Raw genomic sequence first — 17,664 nt, forward strand, 5'->3', positions numbered from 1 at the left:
ATTTTATACATTTTTATTTGATGTTTTTATTTTTTTTAAACGGTTTTATTTGTTGTTTACCTAAAGTGTTAGTCTATGTCTATCACAAATTTTATACATAATTAGTATTAGTATCCCTAATTTTATATTTTTTAATGATTTTGATCTCACATAATTTCCACCTACTTTATTTTAACAATTTTTTATAATAGTTATGGTTTTCATATGTTTCTCACCAACTTTATATAACATTTTTTTTAATATTTGTGACCTCACTTTATTATTCAATAAAATCATAACTTCACCATATAAGAGGTTTGATTTTTGTTATTTCTCATGAACATTATTTACAAGAACATCAGATAAAAACAAAGTGAGTAATATATAAACTATTAATTTAAAAATTGATTAAAAGTTAGTTTTATTTTTTCACAATAAAATAATGAAAATTCAAAAATAATAAAAATAACCTAAAAACTAGAAGCTAATATTATAATAATTTGTATTAATTAGACTAATTAACTTATACATAGGGTTTATATCAGAGCGACATTACCTCTTACAATAATAATTATAGAACAACTATTATATAAAGCCATCTCATAGTCATACAAATCAAAAGCAACTCTATTAAGCAAGTGTTATTGTCATTCAAAGTGTAAACATTAACCTCCAAAGTGATGCGTTAAAATTAAATAACTAATAGTAAATATTTAAATAAAAAATAAGTATTTTAATTAATTTAGTTGGACTATGAAATTCAATTTAAAATTGTTTGATGATGAAACTGTGGTAATTTGTAACAGGACTTGGGAGTAATTACAAGATGAAGAGCTATTATTGAGAGAGACCGTTTATAGAAATAACAACCATAAAACAAGGCGACTATATGCTAATATTATATTTAGCAAGTCTTGTATGAAACTGTCTCATCGTAAGACGAGTCCATATAATTAACCCATGAGTTTAAATTGAAATGTAATTACACATGACATATTTGATTTTTTTAATTAAATATTAGATAAATTTATATTAAATTGTCTCATGATAAAAGTTTTTATTAAAAAATTTGTCTATTATATTAATTAAATTATTTATTCTAAGTCTCGTGGTGAAACCGTTTCAAGATGAGATGACAATGACGAGAAATCGGGCCAAATCTTCACCCATGTTAATTTGGATCAAGTGACAAAAAAGGGGCCCACCAACTTATTTGTGGTGGTTTTCTTGTGGATTTGTCTATCCTTTCCTTCCTTCTTCATCTTCTTCATCTCCGCTTCTTTGCTCAACTCTGCTGTCACCGTATTCCATTTTTCTGTAAGGTTTTCTGTCCTTCTCTCTTCTCTAATTTCACTTTCTTTCTTTATGACACTAATTAGTGTTCATCATTTTCATTTTATGCTCAATAGAACTATTGATCTTTTCTTCTTATTCTGATTTTAATTTATTTACCAGAAAAATCAAATCTTGTTCTACATGGTAGTTTCTCCTTGACAATTTTTCCAATAATTTCTAACTCAATAATGTTACTAGTGTCATTTGAAATTATTTAATTAGGTCTTTTTTCCTATTTATTATTCTACTCGATGATTGCACAATAATTTGAATTCCTAATTCAATTTCTGAAAATGTTGCTTATCTTTTTTCTTATGCAAAGCTAAATTGAAACTTTTTGTTAACTCTCTGTATGGGAATTAGTGAATTACTATGTGGGTTTTGTCCAGGGTCTAAATTTGGATCCGTTTTCTTGTTTGCTTCTCTAGAACATTAGATCCAAATTCGAGCACCTTATGTATTGTTCTTGTTTGTTTGGATTCAGAAGGTGATCTATGGCGTCAAACTCAGGAAATGATGTGCCAGCAGGTTAGCCGAGTTGTATGTCTTGATTTATTTATCTGTGTTCTGTTGGTTATTTTCAGTTATTTGCTCCAGTCACTACATGTGGGCTATTGATGCTTTTTAAGAGTGTGCTGATTTCCACTACACAGTTCCATACTCGTTTGTTTACTTTGAACTTTGAACTTTGATTGTGGAAATTGTAAATTTTTGGTGTGTGATTGCTTTCTCATAGTTGGTTCCTGGTGGCTCTAAACTAATACTATGTTCAAATGTTCCACAGTTCACTTCATTAGGTGATGTCATATGTAAGTTTCTTTTTTGTTAGACGCGTGATTATACATCTTAGATGTGGTTGCAACTGCGATCATATTCATGAAGCCACTTTTGTGGAGTTTGTGGGGCTTATTCTCATGAGCGCTTTAGGTTCGTAATCCTTTTGCTATGGCGTTTCGACGAGCTTATTCATCTTTGAGGCAAAATTTTCTTTTTATGGCATTTATATCTTTCTCAGTATTATCATTTCTTAATACAAGGATCTAAGCTTAATCAAGGATTTGGTTAGTAGAAAATTATTACCCTTGATGGGTGTTCTACTTGCATTTTGCAATACCTTTATGTCTGAGAAAAGCAATAGCAAGGAAAATGGTGTGAGACTTTCTGATCTCATATAGAATTTCTGGCTCTCGTACAGCCATTGTATAAAAAAATATTGGTATCGGCAAAGAGTCTCATAATTGAAAGAAAAAGTGTCGATAGTTGAATGTCTACTTGATAGTATAAATGCCCTTTACAAATATAGTTGGTATTCTTTGTGGTGATTGTTCCGCTGGTCTTGCATGTTTTATGAGGGAGCCATTACTTCGTCACTTCCTGGATAAACCCTGCTTGTGCCAGGTTTCAAGTATTTCCCAACATGGAGATTCTGAGGAATTGGGCTTTTAGAGTCTTTGTAATAGATGTTTCTGAATGGGGACAGCTAATTCTCATGCTTCCTTTTATTGGTAATTGTGGGCACGCTTTCCCATGAGATATGCAAGCTGCTTCATGGAGTGTTTTGAATAGGTTTTCTGTATTGTGGATGCAAGTTGATGAAGATTGATAGCAGTGGAAGGAGTATGGAATACTATATGCAGTTATGCACAATATATGAATGCATAATATGCTTGTTTTGCATTTTTATTTGCAAAGATGTTCTTATTGGTTATTTCACCCCTTAGCAGCATTATATTTATATGATTCTTCTTTTAAGTAGGTGCTGAGGAGCCCAAAAATGTCAAATCAGAGGCGTCCACTGAGCAGCCACAGTCTGGGCAAGGGACACCTCCTGCTTCCGGACCTGGAATGCCACCAAATCCTTTTGATTTCTCAGCTATGTCTGGCTTGCTTAATGTATATGTCCTTTCTTACTTTGTTATCCTTTTATCTTGGATAAATTAACTGATTGACTCTTATACGTGATTTTCCTAAATCAGTTTCTTTATTGACTTCAACGATGGTAGTAATTGGTGTTGAATACTGTGGCCTTCTTATGCCCTTAAATACTGTAGTTTCAGATCTTATGCAATGGTTTACTGAATATCAGGTCACTAATTTCTTGATGTGTTTGATGTCATCAATGTAGGATCCAAGCATCAAGGAACTCGCTGAGCAGATAGCCAAAGATCCTTCTTTCAACCAGATGGCTGAGCAATTACAGAAAACCTTCCATGGTGGTCCGGCTGAGGAACCACAATTTGATCCCCAACAGTATTATTCTACTATGCAGCAGGTCATGGAGAATCCTCAATTTATGGCCATGGCTGAACGTCTTGGTAGTGCTTTAATGCAGGTACATTGTCTGTTTTACTGGAGGCATTATCTCTTGACATATGACGAATTGTGAAATCATGTTGGTCAAATAATTTTTTAGGATCCATCAATGTCTGGCATGCTCGAAAATCTGGTAAATCCTGCATCTAGAGATGTGTTAGAAGAACGAATGGCACAAATCAAGGAAGATCCTTCTTTGAAACCCATATTGGAAGAGATTGAGACTGGTGGTCCTGCTGCCATGATGAGGTTGGATTTTCAATTTTGTTTCGTTGTTATAGTGCTTCAGCTACTCCCTTTTGTCATCCCTTTGTTGTCTGTCCTTGCTTCTTTCCTTACATGATACTGCTTTGTCCTTTTAGGTACTGGAATGACAAAGATGTTCTTCAAAAGTTGGGGGAAGCTATGGGTCTACCAGTCACAGGACAAGCAGCTACGTCTGCTGAGCATTCCCTGCCAGATGAGTCAGAGGAAGGTGGAAATGAAGAAGATGAATCAATTGTTCATCACACTGCTAGTGTTGGTGATGTGGAGGTATAGATAATTTTCATACTCTGTTGTTTAAATTCGCCGCTTTACATGGTAATGTGTCCAAGTACAAGTCTTGGACTCAGTGATTGATTGTCAAATTCAATAACATGTCAGTCTGTTGAGATTTTGGACATAGGTGCTTGAAGCGAATTGAAGAGTTTATGACAATAGCTTCCACTGCTCAACAGAAACAAATACTACTGGAATTTCATATAACAACATTTCATTACTCAAATGTCATTAAGTGACTCATGCCTAGGGTGGGGTTTGAGAGGTCAAATGTACACAATCTTTCCCTTGTTAAACTAACGAAGGTTGTTTTCAATTGACCTTTGGTAGCAAACATCATGTGCAACATTACACAATTAAGGAGTGCACGTGATTTAATAGGTCACTTAAATATAATTCATTATAATCCAAAACTAAAGAACTCTAAATCTTTGGCCATTTTTCTTCTGGGTTTTTTTATATTGGTTACAAAATAACTTTTAGTAGTGTCTCACGTTTAGACAATCGAGTCTTGTCTCAGTTGAAGCAAGTACCACTCTCTCCATGTAAGATTACCGGTTCGATTCTCACCTGTCTCTCCCCCTCCCTTAGCCTATCGTTGTAATAAAAAAAATAGTGTCTGGCATTCCCTTTATTTTATATTCTATTTAAGGTGGGATTTTTGTACACAATTATGAAGTATACAAAGTTGTTTGTTGACTTCAATTTTAGTGGCGTGCAAATGCACATAGGTGAATGAAAATGGGCTCTTTTGAGTCTTTTCGACTATTCAAATTAAGATGTTCCCTCTATGTCTCTTCTTTCTTGCTCAAACACCTAGGAGACTAAAAATTGATTTTGTTTCTTTATATTGTAGGATGTTGGGATTAAGGGTTTGATTTTATTGTTGTTTGATACATTGTAGGGTTTGAAGAATGCTTTGGCAGCTGGCGCTGACAAAGATGAAGAGGATTCTGAAGGCAGGACAGCGTTGCACTTTGCTTGTGGATATGGTGAGGTATGGTAAATTTTTTAGCTAAATGCATCCTAAATCAAATTGTGGCTCTACTTATAAGCAAATTTCTGTAGTAGTGCTTATTAGTCCTTGTGCCTGCCGTTCAATTTCATGTGCTAGGAAGCAGACATACTCTTCCGTTCCTTTGGGTTTTCAAGTTTATTTGTTACATTCTTTGTCGGACTTCATTCTTATTTACTATCTATTGGTGACATAGCTTTTTGCTTGGCTATGATCTGACAGGACTTCTCTATTACAGGTTAAATGTGCTCAGATTCTTCTCGAGGCCGGAGCTAAAGTAGATGCTCTAGATAAAAACAAAAACACTGCTCTTCATTATGCAGCTGGTTATGGTAGGAAAGAGTGCGTAGCACTTCTCCTGGAGAATGGCGCTGCTGTGTAAGTCCAAAATTGCATCCTCTCTTATCATTTTACTCTCTTGAAGTCGGGTTTTTGTGCAGCTTATAATACAAAATATACTTTTTGCAGTACTCTCCAGAACCTCGATGGAAAGACCCCAATCGATGTTGCTAAACTGAACAATCAACAGGAGGTGCTCAAATTGCTGGAGAAAGACGCATTCCTGTAATTTTGATGGCAGATTGTTTAAGTATGCATTGTTAATCATGATGTTATGGTGCAACTGAGGGGACGACATCCCTTGGCAAACGGATGAGCTGATTCTACCGTAGAACTCCTCAATGCCATTGCTTTTGCTCGTTTTGCTCAGCGTGCAGTTTGATATTTTGGTATTTTAGTTCATATGTTTATGTATGTGTGCTATAATAAAAACTATGGTCTCAAATATTCATATTTGTTCTTCTTTTTACTGATATTTTAGTGTGTACCATTAATTATTTCATTTCTCTTGGTCTTAGATGATGTTATGAATTTAGGCAATTGATTCAAAGAATCTTTGTTTTAGACTATGGGGATTCCACTCATGTTTCTGCTGAAGAGGCGACAGAATATTGAGTATTCACTTTTTCTTTTTTTGAAAGAAATATAAAAAGGAACTAATAAAGACATAACACATGATAATTGTGAAAATTTGAAATGGATAAGTCAAATTATTAAAAAAAATCATAGAATAAGCTCAAAATCAACTTATTTTCAAATGTAAGCGCCTTTAGCCTAGACTTCAGGTTCGGTGCTGTTTGCAGTTACTAACTGCGAACAAAGGCAAAATGGTCAAAAAAATCAAACAAGTTGTTCGCAGTTAGTAATTACGAACAACTGATTTGGTCAAAAAAAGGCCAACAGCTCTGCTCACAGTTAGTAAGTGCGAACAGCTTATTTGGCTTTTTTTTGAATCAAACCTTAGGTTTGGGAATTAGGCACTTACTTTTGGAAATAAGTTTATTTTAATCTTATTCTATGATTTTTTTTAAGTAATTTGGCTTATCTATTTCAAATTTTGTGATATTTTACTGTCCGTTTGGTTTTTGGTACTAAATGATGATAATGGAGATAATTTATTGTGTAATTTTTCATGTATTATAATATTCCTATAGTAACTTTGATCATAAAAAAATATTTTTGGTCACAATTTGCTATTATCACCTAATATCGCTTTTTCATGTGGTAATGCATTTTAATGAATTTTGTAAACAAAAAGTGATAATTGAAGGAGAATAAGCATATTATTTAACTTGTCAAAAGATTTTCATATTAAAATTATACTAATTTTCCAATATCATTCTCATTATTTAATATCTACTACCAAACGAGCAGTTAGACTTTAATAGTGCCTTAAGTTCTAACATGTCAAGTTATTTCTTTAGAATGTAATTAATCGTCTAAACTCTTTAATAAATTAGTAGACAATTAATTTTTTAAAACAAGTTAGTAGCTATTGTAATAGTCCGGTTTTGGGGTGTTACAGCTATACAAAAGTTTGTAAAATTTAAAAATCATAAATTATTATATGTAACAGTCTCATGAAACACATGTATACATAAATTAATAAATATAAATACGTCTCGTTTGAAAATTTGTGTAGAAATTATGATGATATAAATTTTATATTTTAAAGTCGTTTACAAAGAGCGGATCTCTCGTATAGGGATGGACATGCATCTAGTACCCTATTGGATCCATCCTTATATTTAGGGTTAAGGTCCAATGTTTGAGATCGAGCTAATCTGGGTCTAATTCCAAGTACAAAAAATTAAATGGGTTTGATCTAGAATCTTTAGACCTATACACCTGTTTGGAAACCTATTTATACAATCGAAATCAATATTAAGTTCGATCTAAACCTATTTTGAACGCAATTTAGACTTCTATACAACTCATAAATTCATTTTAACACTAATGAGACATTTAAATTTACATAGTAAAAAAAATCAGTAATTTTCTATAAAGGTCGTCTTACTGTGAGACAACTTCAACTAGTTTAATTCTAATGATTTTTTAAAAATCCGCTTCCTATACAAGTGAAAATTTAGACATTTTTTTTTATTAATAGGCCTTTGCATGAATCCGTCTCATAGTAAAATAATATAGGCTGCCCAATTCTAATATTATTAAAAAAGCCAGTTTATTACTCCTTTTTTTTTTCTCTTAAAATAACAGCAGTTTCATCGCCTATTAATATGAGTCCGTTTTAGGGCGTGATAGTTTTATAAAACTCGCTGCCAAAGTTTTTGTGGTGCTTTCTTGTGGATTTGCCTATCTCTTCCTTTGCCCATCTGCCATCTCCTTCCTTGCTTTACTCCCGTCTCTGCTGTCATCGTCTTCCATTTCGTTCTGCTCGCCGCCACTATATGTAAGCTTTTTTCTACACTCTTATATTCTCTTATCATCCCCTTATTCATTAATTTCGGGTTCTTCATGATACTTATTAGGATTCATCATAATCATCAATTTCAATTGATGCTAAAAAAGTGCTATAGACCTTTTCATCTTATTCGATTACTTGATTTTATTTATTTCATAAAAATCAGTTCTTGTTTTACGTAGTAGTTTCTCGTTGATATCTTAGCCGATATTTTTAATTCCAATTGTTTAATTAACTGTTTTTCTTATTTATTGCTTCTACTTCTGATTTTGAGTGATGCTTGCATAACATCTTTGATTCGAAAACCCTAATTCAATTTCTGAAAATGGTGCTTATGGTTTCTTTTGCAAAGCCGAATTGAAACTTGTAGTTAACTTTCTGTTTGGGAATTGGGAATTACTATGTGTTTTTTTTTTCTTTCTGTTTAAAGTTGGATCCTTTTTTGACTTTTTCTCGTTTGCTTCTCTAGAACATTAAATCCCAATTCGTGCACCTTATTTATTGAATTGTTTCTTTTTTTTTTTTTTTTTTTTTGTTTCAGAAGGTTATCTATGGCGTCAAACTCAGGAAATGATGTGCCAGCAGGTAAGCAGTGTAATACGTCTGAATTTGTTCATCTGTATTCCTTTTGGCCAAATCATTTGACCAACAGGCTTATGGATGGTTGTTAAGAGTTTGTTTTGATTGCCATTAGACAGTCCACATTCTTGGCGCCCTAATTTTTTGTTTCCTTTGTTTTGTAAACATTTATTGTGGAGATTGTAGATTTTTGTTGTGTGATTGCTTTGTCGTAGTTGATACTTTGTGGCTCTAATTTCACACTATGCCAAAGTTTTCCACTTGATTAGGTTTTTGTTATGGAAGTCATTCATACTTTTTTTTCTTGTTAGACACATGGTAATAAGTCTCAGAAGTTGTGATTGCAATTATATTCGTGAAGCCACTTTTTTGGAATTTTGCATCTTGATATCATGATCACTTTAGGTTCGTAATTCTTTTGCTATGGAGTTTAGATGGCTTATTCATCTAGGTGGTCACACTTTCTCTTTAGTAGCTAAACTAAGTGCTTGTCACATTTGATGGAATTTGAATCATTCCCGATTTTAATTCGATGGATCAAAGCTCATTCTAGGAGTACCTTAGAAGGCTTTTTTGATTTGCATTTTGCAATATCTTTACGGCCCGTTTGGTTAGCAGTACTAATTGGTGGTAATGAGAATGATTTATAGTGTATATTTTTATGATACGTATCATGTCATCTCATGATAATGAAAGTTTTGATTATAAAAATATTTTTTTGTTTACCATTTTCCATTACCATCTAATACCACATGTTTAAATGGTAATACATTGAAATGAATTTTGTGAAGAAAATGAGATTGTCAATAGAGAATAAACTTGGCAATTAAATTTGTCATAAGATAGTCAAACCAAAATTACACTAACTTTTCATACCATTCGAACCATTTAGTAGCGATTATTAAAAGCATGTAATAATCAAAGCCGTTAGTCCTTTACGCTCAATAAAAGCATGTAAAGGAAAACAGAGTGAGAGTTTCAGAGTTCTTATAGAATTGGTGGCTTTCGTACAGCCTCTGTATAAAGAAATATTGGTGACGGCAAAAAGACTCGTAATTGAAAAAACATGTCGTTAGTTGAAGGTTAACTTGTTAATAGTCCTTCGCAATTGTAGTTGGGATGCTTTGCGGTGATTTGTTCGCTGCTCTTGCTTATTTTACGAGGGAGCCACTACTATGTCACCTTCTGGATTAATCTTCCTTGTGCCAAGTTTTCAGGCATTTCTCAAGTCAACACTGAGATTCTGAGGAATTGAGCTGTATGTTTGTGATAGATTTTTCCAGAGGACAACCAATATTTGTGCTATGCTCACTCTTCTTAATGATAATTATGTACACTTTTTCCCAAGATATACAGCAAGCTGCTTCTTGGAGTGTTTTGAATAGTGTTTGTGGAGTGTGGCTGGTAAAGATTGATAGCAGTCTTAGGTAGGGAGGAGTATGAATTAGATATGCACGAGATATGCTTGTTTTGCATTTTTATCAGCATAGATATTCTCATTGGTTTTTTTACCCGTTTGCAGCATCATGTTTAATTATGATTCTTTTCTTGAATAGGTGCTGAGGAGCCCAAAAATGCCAAATCAGAGGCGTCCTCCGAGCAGCCACAGGTTGGAGAAGGGACACCTCCTGCTTCCCGACCTGGAATGCCACCAAATCCTTTTGATTTCTCAGCTATGTCTGGCTTGCTTAATGTATATGTCCTTTCTTTCTTTGTAATCATTTTATCTTGGATACTCGTTGACTGCTATACATGATTTTCTTAAACCAGTATCTTTATCGACTTCAACAATGGTAGTAATTGGTGTTGATCACTGTGTCATTTCCTTCTCATGTCCTTGAATACTGTAGTTTCAGATCTTCTGCATTGGTTTACTGAATATCAGAGCACTCTTTTGTTGATGTGTATGATGTCATAAATGTAGGATCCAAGCATCAAGGAACTGGCTGAGCAGATAGCTAAAGATCCTTCTTTCAACCAGATGGCTGAGCAGTTGCAGAAAACCTTTCACGGTGGTCCTGCTGAGGAACCACAATTTGATCCCCAGCAGTATTTTTCTACTATGCAGCAGGTGATGGAGAATCCTCAGTTTATGTCCATGGCTGAACGTCTTGGTAGTGCTTTAATGCAGGTATGTTGTCTATTTTACTGGAGGCATTATCTTGACATGAGACGAATTGTGAATCACGTTGGTCATAATTTTCTAGGATCCATCAATGTCTGGCATGCTCGAAAATCTGGTAAATCCTGCATCTAGAGATGTGCTAGAAGAACGAATGGCACAAATCAAGGAAGATCCTTCTTTGAAACCCATATTGGAAGAGATTGAGACTGGTGGTCCTGCTGCCATGATGAGGTCTGATTTTAAATTTTGTTTCGTTATTTCTTATTGTAGTCCTTCATTGCTTGTATTACTCCCTTTTGTCTTCCCTTTGTTGTCTGTCCTTGCTTCCTTCTGTACATGATATTGCTTTGTTCCTTTTAGGTATTGGAATGATAAAGACGTTCTTCAAAAGTTGGGGGAAGCTATGGGCCTACCAGTCACTGGAGAAGCCGCAACATCTTCGGTACGTACTGTGCCAGACGAGTCAGAGGAAGGTGGAAATGAGGAGGATGAGTCAATTGTTCATCACACTGCTAGTGTTGGTGATGTGGAGGTAAAGATAATTGCCATACTCAATTATTTCAACTTACTTTGCATAGGACATGCTAATGTGTTGAAGTCCAAGTATTTAGACTTAAGCTATTTTATGAGGATCAATTAACAATTTCTTCAACATGTCAGAGTGTCAAGATTTCGGACATTGGTGCTTTTTACGAATTGAAGAGTTCATAACGTACATGCCATTATATGATAGGAGACAGATACAATTGGGTTTTTCATATTGGTAGAAAAATTAACTTTTAATAGTGTCTATGTTATTGAATAAACGAGAGACCTCACATAAAAAGACTAGTCTATTAGGTGAGAGAGTCCATTTGCTTTATACACCCCACATTAGTTGTTCATATAACCAATGTGGGACAAACTCTCATAACCTTGTAATAGCCTCATATCTATTCTATTCCATTCGAACCCCTCAAAGACCAACATCCTCGTTGGCAATGACCAAGTTGGTCACGATTGGCTTAACCTAAGCCATCACTTTGAGTCGGATCCTTGTTGGTCGCGGTTAAACAACACCACCACTTGAAGTCGCCTCTAATACCATTGTTATACAACAAATAAGAGAACTCATCCAAAAGACTAGTCTAGTAGGTGAGAGAGCCCGTTTTGCTTTATAAACCCCATATTAGTTGCCCATATAACCAATGGGACAAAGTTTATAACCTTGTAATGGCCTCAAATCCATTCCATTACAGTCTGGTGTCTAGCATGTCATTATATTCTTTTTAAGATGGTAGTGTTGTAGACTTCTATTAAGTTAAAAAAAGCGTTGGATTACTTCACGTTTATTGGCATGCAAATGCAAATGTGGAGATGAATCTGTGGATGAATGAAAATGGGCTCTTGCAGACCAATCAAACTAAGATGTTCTTTAGACTTCTATTAAGTTAAAAAAATCATTGGATTACTTCACGTTTATTGGCATGCAAATGCAAATGTGGAGATGAATCTGTGGATGAATGAAAATGGGCTCTTGCAGACCAATTAAACTAAGATGTTCCTTGTGTTACTTTCTATTTTTAACGCCTTCTAACTTCTAGGAGACTAAAATTAACTTCTTTATCTATATATTGTTGGACGTTGGGATTAAGGGTTTGAAATTTTTGTTCTATACATTGTAGGGTTTGAAGAATGCTTTGGCAGCTGGCGCTGACAAAGATGAAGAGGATTCTGAAGGCAGGACGGCGTTGCACTTTGCTTGTGGATATGGTGAGGTATGGTAACTTTGTAGGCTAAATAAATGCATCCTGTGCTTTTGGTTGTATGCAAATTTCTTTTTTAGTGCTACCCACCTTCACTCCCATGTGCTAGGGAGGAGACATACTCAATTCATTTAGCTTCATCTATTCCTGTCTCCTGACATGGTAGTTAAGGATAAGTATTGTTTCTATAATATTATCTTATGCTTCAAACTTTTACCTACTCTCAGGTTATCTGGGTTTTATCAAATGGTTGTTTTTGTTACCAACGATCATTGCTAGATTGTGCCTCCTTAGTCCCTAATTCCCTATATTATGTTCAAGTGACGCCTTCCTTAGCCCTCCCCTTTCCGCACCCTACACTATACTCATAAGAAAGATAAAATCATGATAAAAAATGTACAAGTGACGCCGTTTTTTGTAAGAATGATCCTTTGACTCTGGCTAATGGGTTAGTAAAGCTTGCTATGTTGATATTTCATCCATACAACCATACCTAATTGCTACTTTGTTCTATGGAAGCATCAAAAAGCTTACATTTTGCTTCTTTAAGAAATTCAACTTCACGTACTCTACAATTGTTGTACAATTGTTGTACTCTACAATTGCTTCTTTGTTCTATGTACAATTGCTTCTTTAAGAAATAGTGGGAATTTCTGTTTCATATATGTTATTACCTTTCAGTATTTATCTTTGTCAAGCTTACATTTTGCTTCTTTTATTAAAAAGACCATCATTGATTAGTTTAGAGACTAACATATGTCCCTGAGGCTTTTCTGCTCCTTAAGAATATAAGGAAAATAGGTGTACCCTAAAACAAAATTACCAGTTGTATATCTCAGTATGAAGACTGAAACCTGCATTGCTTGTCCTATTGGTCTTGCGCCGATGCTCTCTTTTTAAGACGTTCCACTTTCAACCTTAAGTCGTTCATGTCGACAAGCTCTTTGTCGCTAGGGTGGGTGGTTGAGCACTGTTGGCTCAATTTAAGTGGACCACCTTGACAGATGCATATGATTTTGTTATTTTTGTGGTAATAATTTGGGTTGATGAATCAAATTAAAACTTTTAGGAAATGTGTACAGAGAAACTGCCTAGTTTTTAGTTTAGGTTCTAGATAGTAGTAAAGGTGACTTAAACAATATTGGGTGAGAACTTTGTCGTTTGTCCCTGGGATTTTTCGTACAAAATGAGTTGAAAACACTGAACTGCTGCCATTAGGTTTGCAAGTTTTAATTGTCGCATTCTTTGCTGTGCGTCATTCTGATTTGCAGTTCATTGGTGACATATCTTTGCCTTGGCTATGCCCATGATCTAACAGGACTTATGCATTTCAGGCTAAGTGTACTCAGATTCTTCTCGAGGCTGGAGCTAAAGTAGATGCTTTAGATAAAAACAAAAACACCGCTCTTCATTATGCAGCTGGTTATGGGAGGGAAGAATGTGTAGCGCTTCTCCTGAAGAATGGCGCTGCTGTGTAAGTCCGAAATCACATCCTTTCTGATCCTTTTCTCTCTAGAAGTCGGGTTTTTGTGCAGCTTATAATACAAAATATGCTTTTCGCAGTACTCTCCAAAACCTCGATGGAAAGACTCCCATCGATGTTGCTAAACTGAACAATCAACAGGAGGTGCTCAAATTGCTGGAGAAAGATGTATTCCTGTAATTTTGATGGCTGATTGATTCACTGGCGTGCAGTTCGATATTTGGTATATTGGTTCATATGTTTATCTATGCTATAATAAAAAATTGTTCGTCTTGATTATTCAAAAATTTTCCTTGACTTGTTTTTACTGATATGTTTTTAGTGTGTACCAGTAATTCATTTCACTTGATCTTAGATAATGTTATGGATTCAGACAATTGCTAGAAAGAATCCTTTTTTTTAGAGTTTAGAATTAAAGTTTAAGGTTTCTGCTGTATCTGTTATTGACGGCAATAAATTCTATGTTACAATTCTGCTGATTTCTTTAGAAGACTCAATAACTACAAATAAAGGTGTTTATTTGGGTTATCGGGTCGATTTTGGGTTGCGTATTTCGGGTCGATTTAAAATTGGGTTTTGAGTTTGCATTAATTTTTACATAATTTTAAATTCATTTTGAAGTCGCGTTAATTCGGATTCAATTACAAGGTCGGGTAAATATGAAGTCCTTGAGTTTGTTTTGAATACCTCTAAATCTTACACATCTGTCAATTGTACTTTAATGTTTTATCTTAAAATTAAGTCTAACCTAGACTTGGATTTATTGTGTGTCATTCCTTTAGCACTTCTTCACCATCGTACACTTTGCATAGTTAACTCTTATACTCCTTAAATTTAATATTGGTGAATGTATATTATTTATTATGTACTAAGTCCAAACAAGGCAAACTCTTAAATTGAATCTGTTAAAATGATTGTGGCTTTATATTTATTTTTAGATTTTTGGTAACTATTATCATTTGATTTGGGAAAGTCTTTTGATATTTTCCCATGATTATAGTCATAATAGCCTATAACAAGATCATCTCTTACTTTTTTTGAACTTTTATTTTTTTCTTCTGAATTTAAATTATCTCTTACTTTATTTGTTCTCTTTCTCTACCATACATTTTGATTAATCATCCAGTGAATTTGTTTTCATTATTCTAGAAGTTGTTACCTTGACATTGGTATTTATATATATAAAAACACGCTAACACGTACACGCACGGCGCATATATCAAGTGAAAACAATTAAATTGGTGAAAACTGAAAATCAGATTGACATATATATATTGTGGCAACAGGTGTACATAATATCTTATGGGGTGCACATATTTTTGTAAAGGAAAAAGTTTATAATACTTACAGAAATGTCATCCGAACATGTATTTAAGCATCTATGTACGCCTTTTTGAAAATATCCAATTATTTACAAAAATGCCATCGGAATATGTATACTGGGCGCAGGTATCACTTGGGGGGTTTCTTGACTGCGCGCATCTCTCTTTACTCCCTCTTTGGGGGAACGGGTATGATTTGTCCGTATCTTTCAGGGAAAAGAAAACTCCCCACCCGGACCCTGCCTTGTGCGGGATATTGGGAGTGTCCATTACCCTTTACCCTTTTTATAATTAAAAAATAATAAAAAATAAAAATCTGATATTCTGTTTCTCAAATACTCGTTTCGATTCTGGATCCAGTATTTGGTTTTGAACCCGATATCCGATTCGAATGATCTGGTTTTCAAAAAATTGGATTATTTATTGGAGTTTTGAAATACCGATACCTAATATTCCGAATTGGATAATTTGGCTATAGGATATTTCGAACTATGTAATCTAGAAAATTGGATGGTAATGGGTTGGGTTTGCCACTAAACAGTAGAAAATTTGAACAAAATAAACAAATCATACTATTTAATAAAATCACACAATTTAATAGAAAGACTGTAAAATTTCACATGACATTCTTATAAAAATTTGCCATACAATCTAACAAAAAAAGACTGTAAAATTCCATATGACATTCTTATAAAAATTTACCATATGAAATAAATCTTTCCAAATTTAAATTTAACTTATTCCTTAATATGTGAGTGATATATCCTAATTAAATATGTTATTTTAAATATTTCTTGGAACATATATTTGCTTTTTTATATTGAAGAATTTTTTAATTAATAAAGTTTCTTCATTAAAATTTTAATATTGACATGTACATATTTTTTGTTAGAAAATTGTTATGCATTCCATACATATAACTAAATGTATTATGCAACTGTATTGAGTTAGAAAAATGACATATATTGCAAATCATTTGATATTGATATGTACATATTCATTGTTCAATTATGTTTATTTAAGATTAAATTCACATGTGTTCGTCAATTACGTTGTTATTTTTTTTTTATCTCACTTTTAGTAAGTGGATAAAAGAAATGTGTAATTATATAAACCGTCAAATTAATACTAACGTGTTTTGCACGGGCAACAATACTAGTTTATATAAAAAATTCATAAACTAGGCATGGGGAAAACTTAAATCCCAAAATAAGCATAAAATTTTCAAAGCTGTGGTTGCAAAGGAAGCCCTGGTTAAACAAGGTCAAATCTTTATTCCCTATTAGGGGGAAATGAATTAAAATGATTCTGGAACAATTTATAAAATGCATCAGTTCGCTGTTAATAACAACGAACAAAGATGCTGGTTAAAAAAAAGTCAAACATTCTTATTTCCACATAGTAAGTGGAAACAAAGATGTTGACTTTTATTGACGAACATCTTTGTTCGCTGTTAGTAACAACGAACAAAGTCTTTGAATTTAGTTGACTTTGTTCTTTGTTTACTGTTAGTAATAACAAATAGAATAAAACCATAGTTTTGGGTATTTCGAGCTTATTTTGGGATACAAGGTTCCCTCATGCCTAGTTTTAGAAAATTTTATATAATTTTTGCTTATTTGATTCAAATTTTCTAAAAAGTATTAGTGAGCCTAATGTTATCAAGTTTGCCCGCTTTGACGGGATTATTTTGTAATATTTTAACACAAAAAAACCCTGAGATATTAGTAAATTGTGAGTGAAAGAAATTAATATTAAATATTTTGTTTGGTGAATAGTAAAATATGATTATTTTATAATTATTATTGTGTTTGCTCAATTGGGATCATTTTGAATTATTTAATAGTGAGGTTTATTTTGAGCTACATGACAATAGTTAAATTATTTTAAATAATTTTTCTTAAAATTAATTCATTTGTGAGATCAAGAATCATAAAAGACAAAACTAAATTGCCAATCTTAAACAAATGTTGAATTATAAGATAACAAAAAGTACTACACATATATTAGCATGTAATACAATTATTTTATTCTTTAAAATATATGAAAGAATAATAATAAAAAATAATATAAAACGGATAAGAATAAAAAGTAATATTTTTTAAGAATATTCCACATAATGACACCCATCATTATTTAAACCCTAGTGGTAGCACAACTTTCCAAAATTCACAAAATATCATTCAAGTTCAAATTTATTCAGAATAGCATGAAATAACAAAAACACCCTACTTTAATTCACACCATAATAATAAAAAAATTTAAAATTAAGGGCATTTTTATCATTTCATGTTATGAGGTGAATAAATTTTAAGTTTGATGTGAATATTGAAAATTTTTTTTTCTACTACTGGCGTTTTAGCAAAGTTGGGTGCTAGTATTATCATGTGTAATATATCTATTTTATATTTATATATTTTTTTAAAAAATATTGTCATTATATTTTGCTTACATAATATTGTAAGTA

At 33.2% G+C, this 17,664-nt stretch overlaps 2 protein-coding genes across 4 annotated transcripts; both read left to right on the plus strand.

Moving 5' to 3' along the window:
• The first annotated feature begins 1,182 nt into the window (after positions 1-1,182).
• On the plus strand, positions 1,183-6,023 carry LOC130815213 (ankyrin repeat domain-containing protein 2B-like). Of its 2 annotated transcripts, none has more exons than XM_057681599.1 (9): positions 1,183-1,296; positions 1,799-1,842; positions 3,071-3,207; positions 3,440-3,646; positions 3,728-3,876; positions 3,990-4,161; positions 5,072-5,164; positions 5,421-5,560; positions 5,651-6,023. In XM_057681599.1, exons 2-9 carry the CDS (start codon positions 1,809-1,811, stop codon positions 5,748-5,750), a joined length of 1,032 nt encoding a protein of 343 aa, XP_057537582.1. In that variant the 5' UTR covers positions 1,183-1,296; positions 1,799-1,808; the 3' UTR covers positions 5,751-6,023. The 2 variants fall into 2 exon arrangements, with proteins under 2 accessions (XP_057537582.1, XP_057537583.1); XM_057681600.1 differs by having other exon boundaries at positions 1,217-1,301.
• Positions 6,024-7,773: 1,750 nt separating this feature from the next.
• LOC130815183 (ankyrin repeat domain-containing protein 2B-like) lies at positions 7,774-14,365 on the plus strand. 2 transcript variants are annotated; one of them, XM_057681567.1, is made up of 9 exons: positions 7,774-7,931; positions 8,485-8,528; positions 10,079-10,215; positions 10,447-10,653; positions 10,730-10,878; positions 11,008-11,179; positions 12,312-12,404; positions 13,727-13,866; positions 13,956-14,365. In XM_057681567.1, exons 2-9 carry the CDS (start codon positions 8,495-8,497, stop codon positions 14,053-14,055), a joined length of 1,032 nt encoding a protein of 343 aa, XP_057537550.1. In that variant the 5' UTR covers positions 7,774-7,931; positions 8,485-8,494; the 3' UTR covers positions 14,056-14,365. The 2 variants fall into 2 exon arrangements, with proteins under 2 accessions (XP_057537550.1, XP_057537549.1); XM_057681566.1 differs by having other exon boundaries at positions 7,780-7,931; positions 8,488-8,528.
• The last annotated feature ends 3,299 nt before the right edge of the window (positions 14,366-17,664 follow it).

The sequence above is a fragment of the Amaranthus tricolor genome, chromosome 6, assembly GCF_026212465.1.
Source record: "Amaranthus tricolor cultivar Red isolate AtriRed21 chromosome 6, ASM2621246v1, whole genome shotgun sequence".
Classification (NCBI taxonomy): Eukaryota; Viridiplantae; Streptophyta; class Magnoliopsida; order Caryophyllales; family Amaranthaceae; genus Amaranthus; species Amaranthus tricolor.

Bases quoted from the DNA above. Each gene is read 5' to 3' on its own strand.
- LOC130815213 (XM_057681599.1), top strand. From the start codon at position 1,809: ATGGCGTCAAACTCAGGAAATGATGTGCCAGCAG. The intron at 1,843-3,070 runs GTTAGCCGAGTT...TCTTTTAAGTAG, and splicing joins AGGAAATGATGTGCCAGCAG to GTGCTGAGGAGCCCAAAAAT. The intron at 4,162-5,071 runs GTATAGATAATT...GATACATTGTAG, and splicing joins CTAGTGTTGGTGATGTGGAG to GGTTTGAAGAATGCTTTGGC.
- LOC130815183 (XM_057681566.1), top strand. The intron at 12,405-13,726 runs GTATGGTAACTT...TATGCATTTCAG, and splicing joins TTGCTTGTGGATATGGTGAG to GCTAAGTGTACTCAGATTCT. The intron at 13,867-13,955 runs GTAAGTCCGAAA...TGCTTTTCGCAG, and splicing joins CTGAAGAATGGCGCTGCTGT to TACTCTCCAAAACCTCGATG.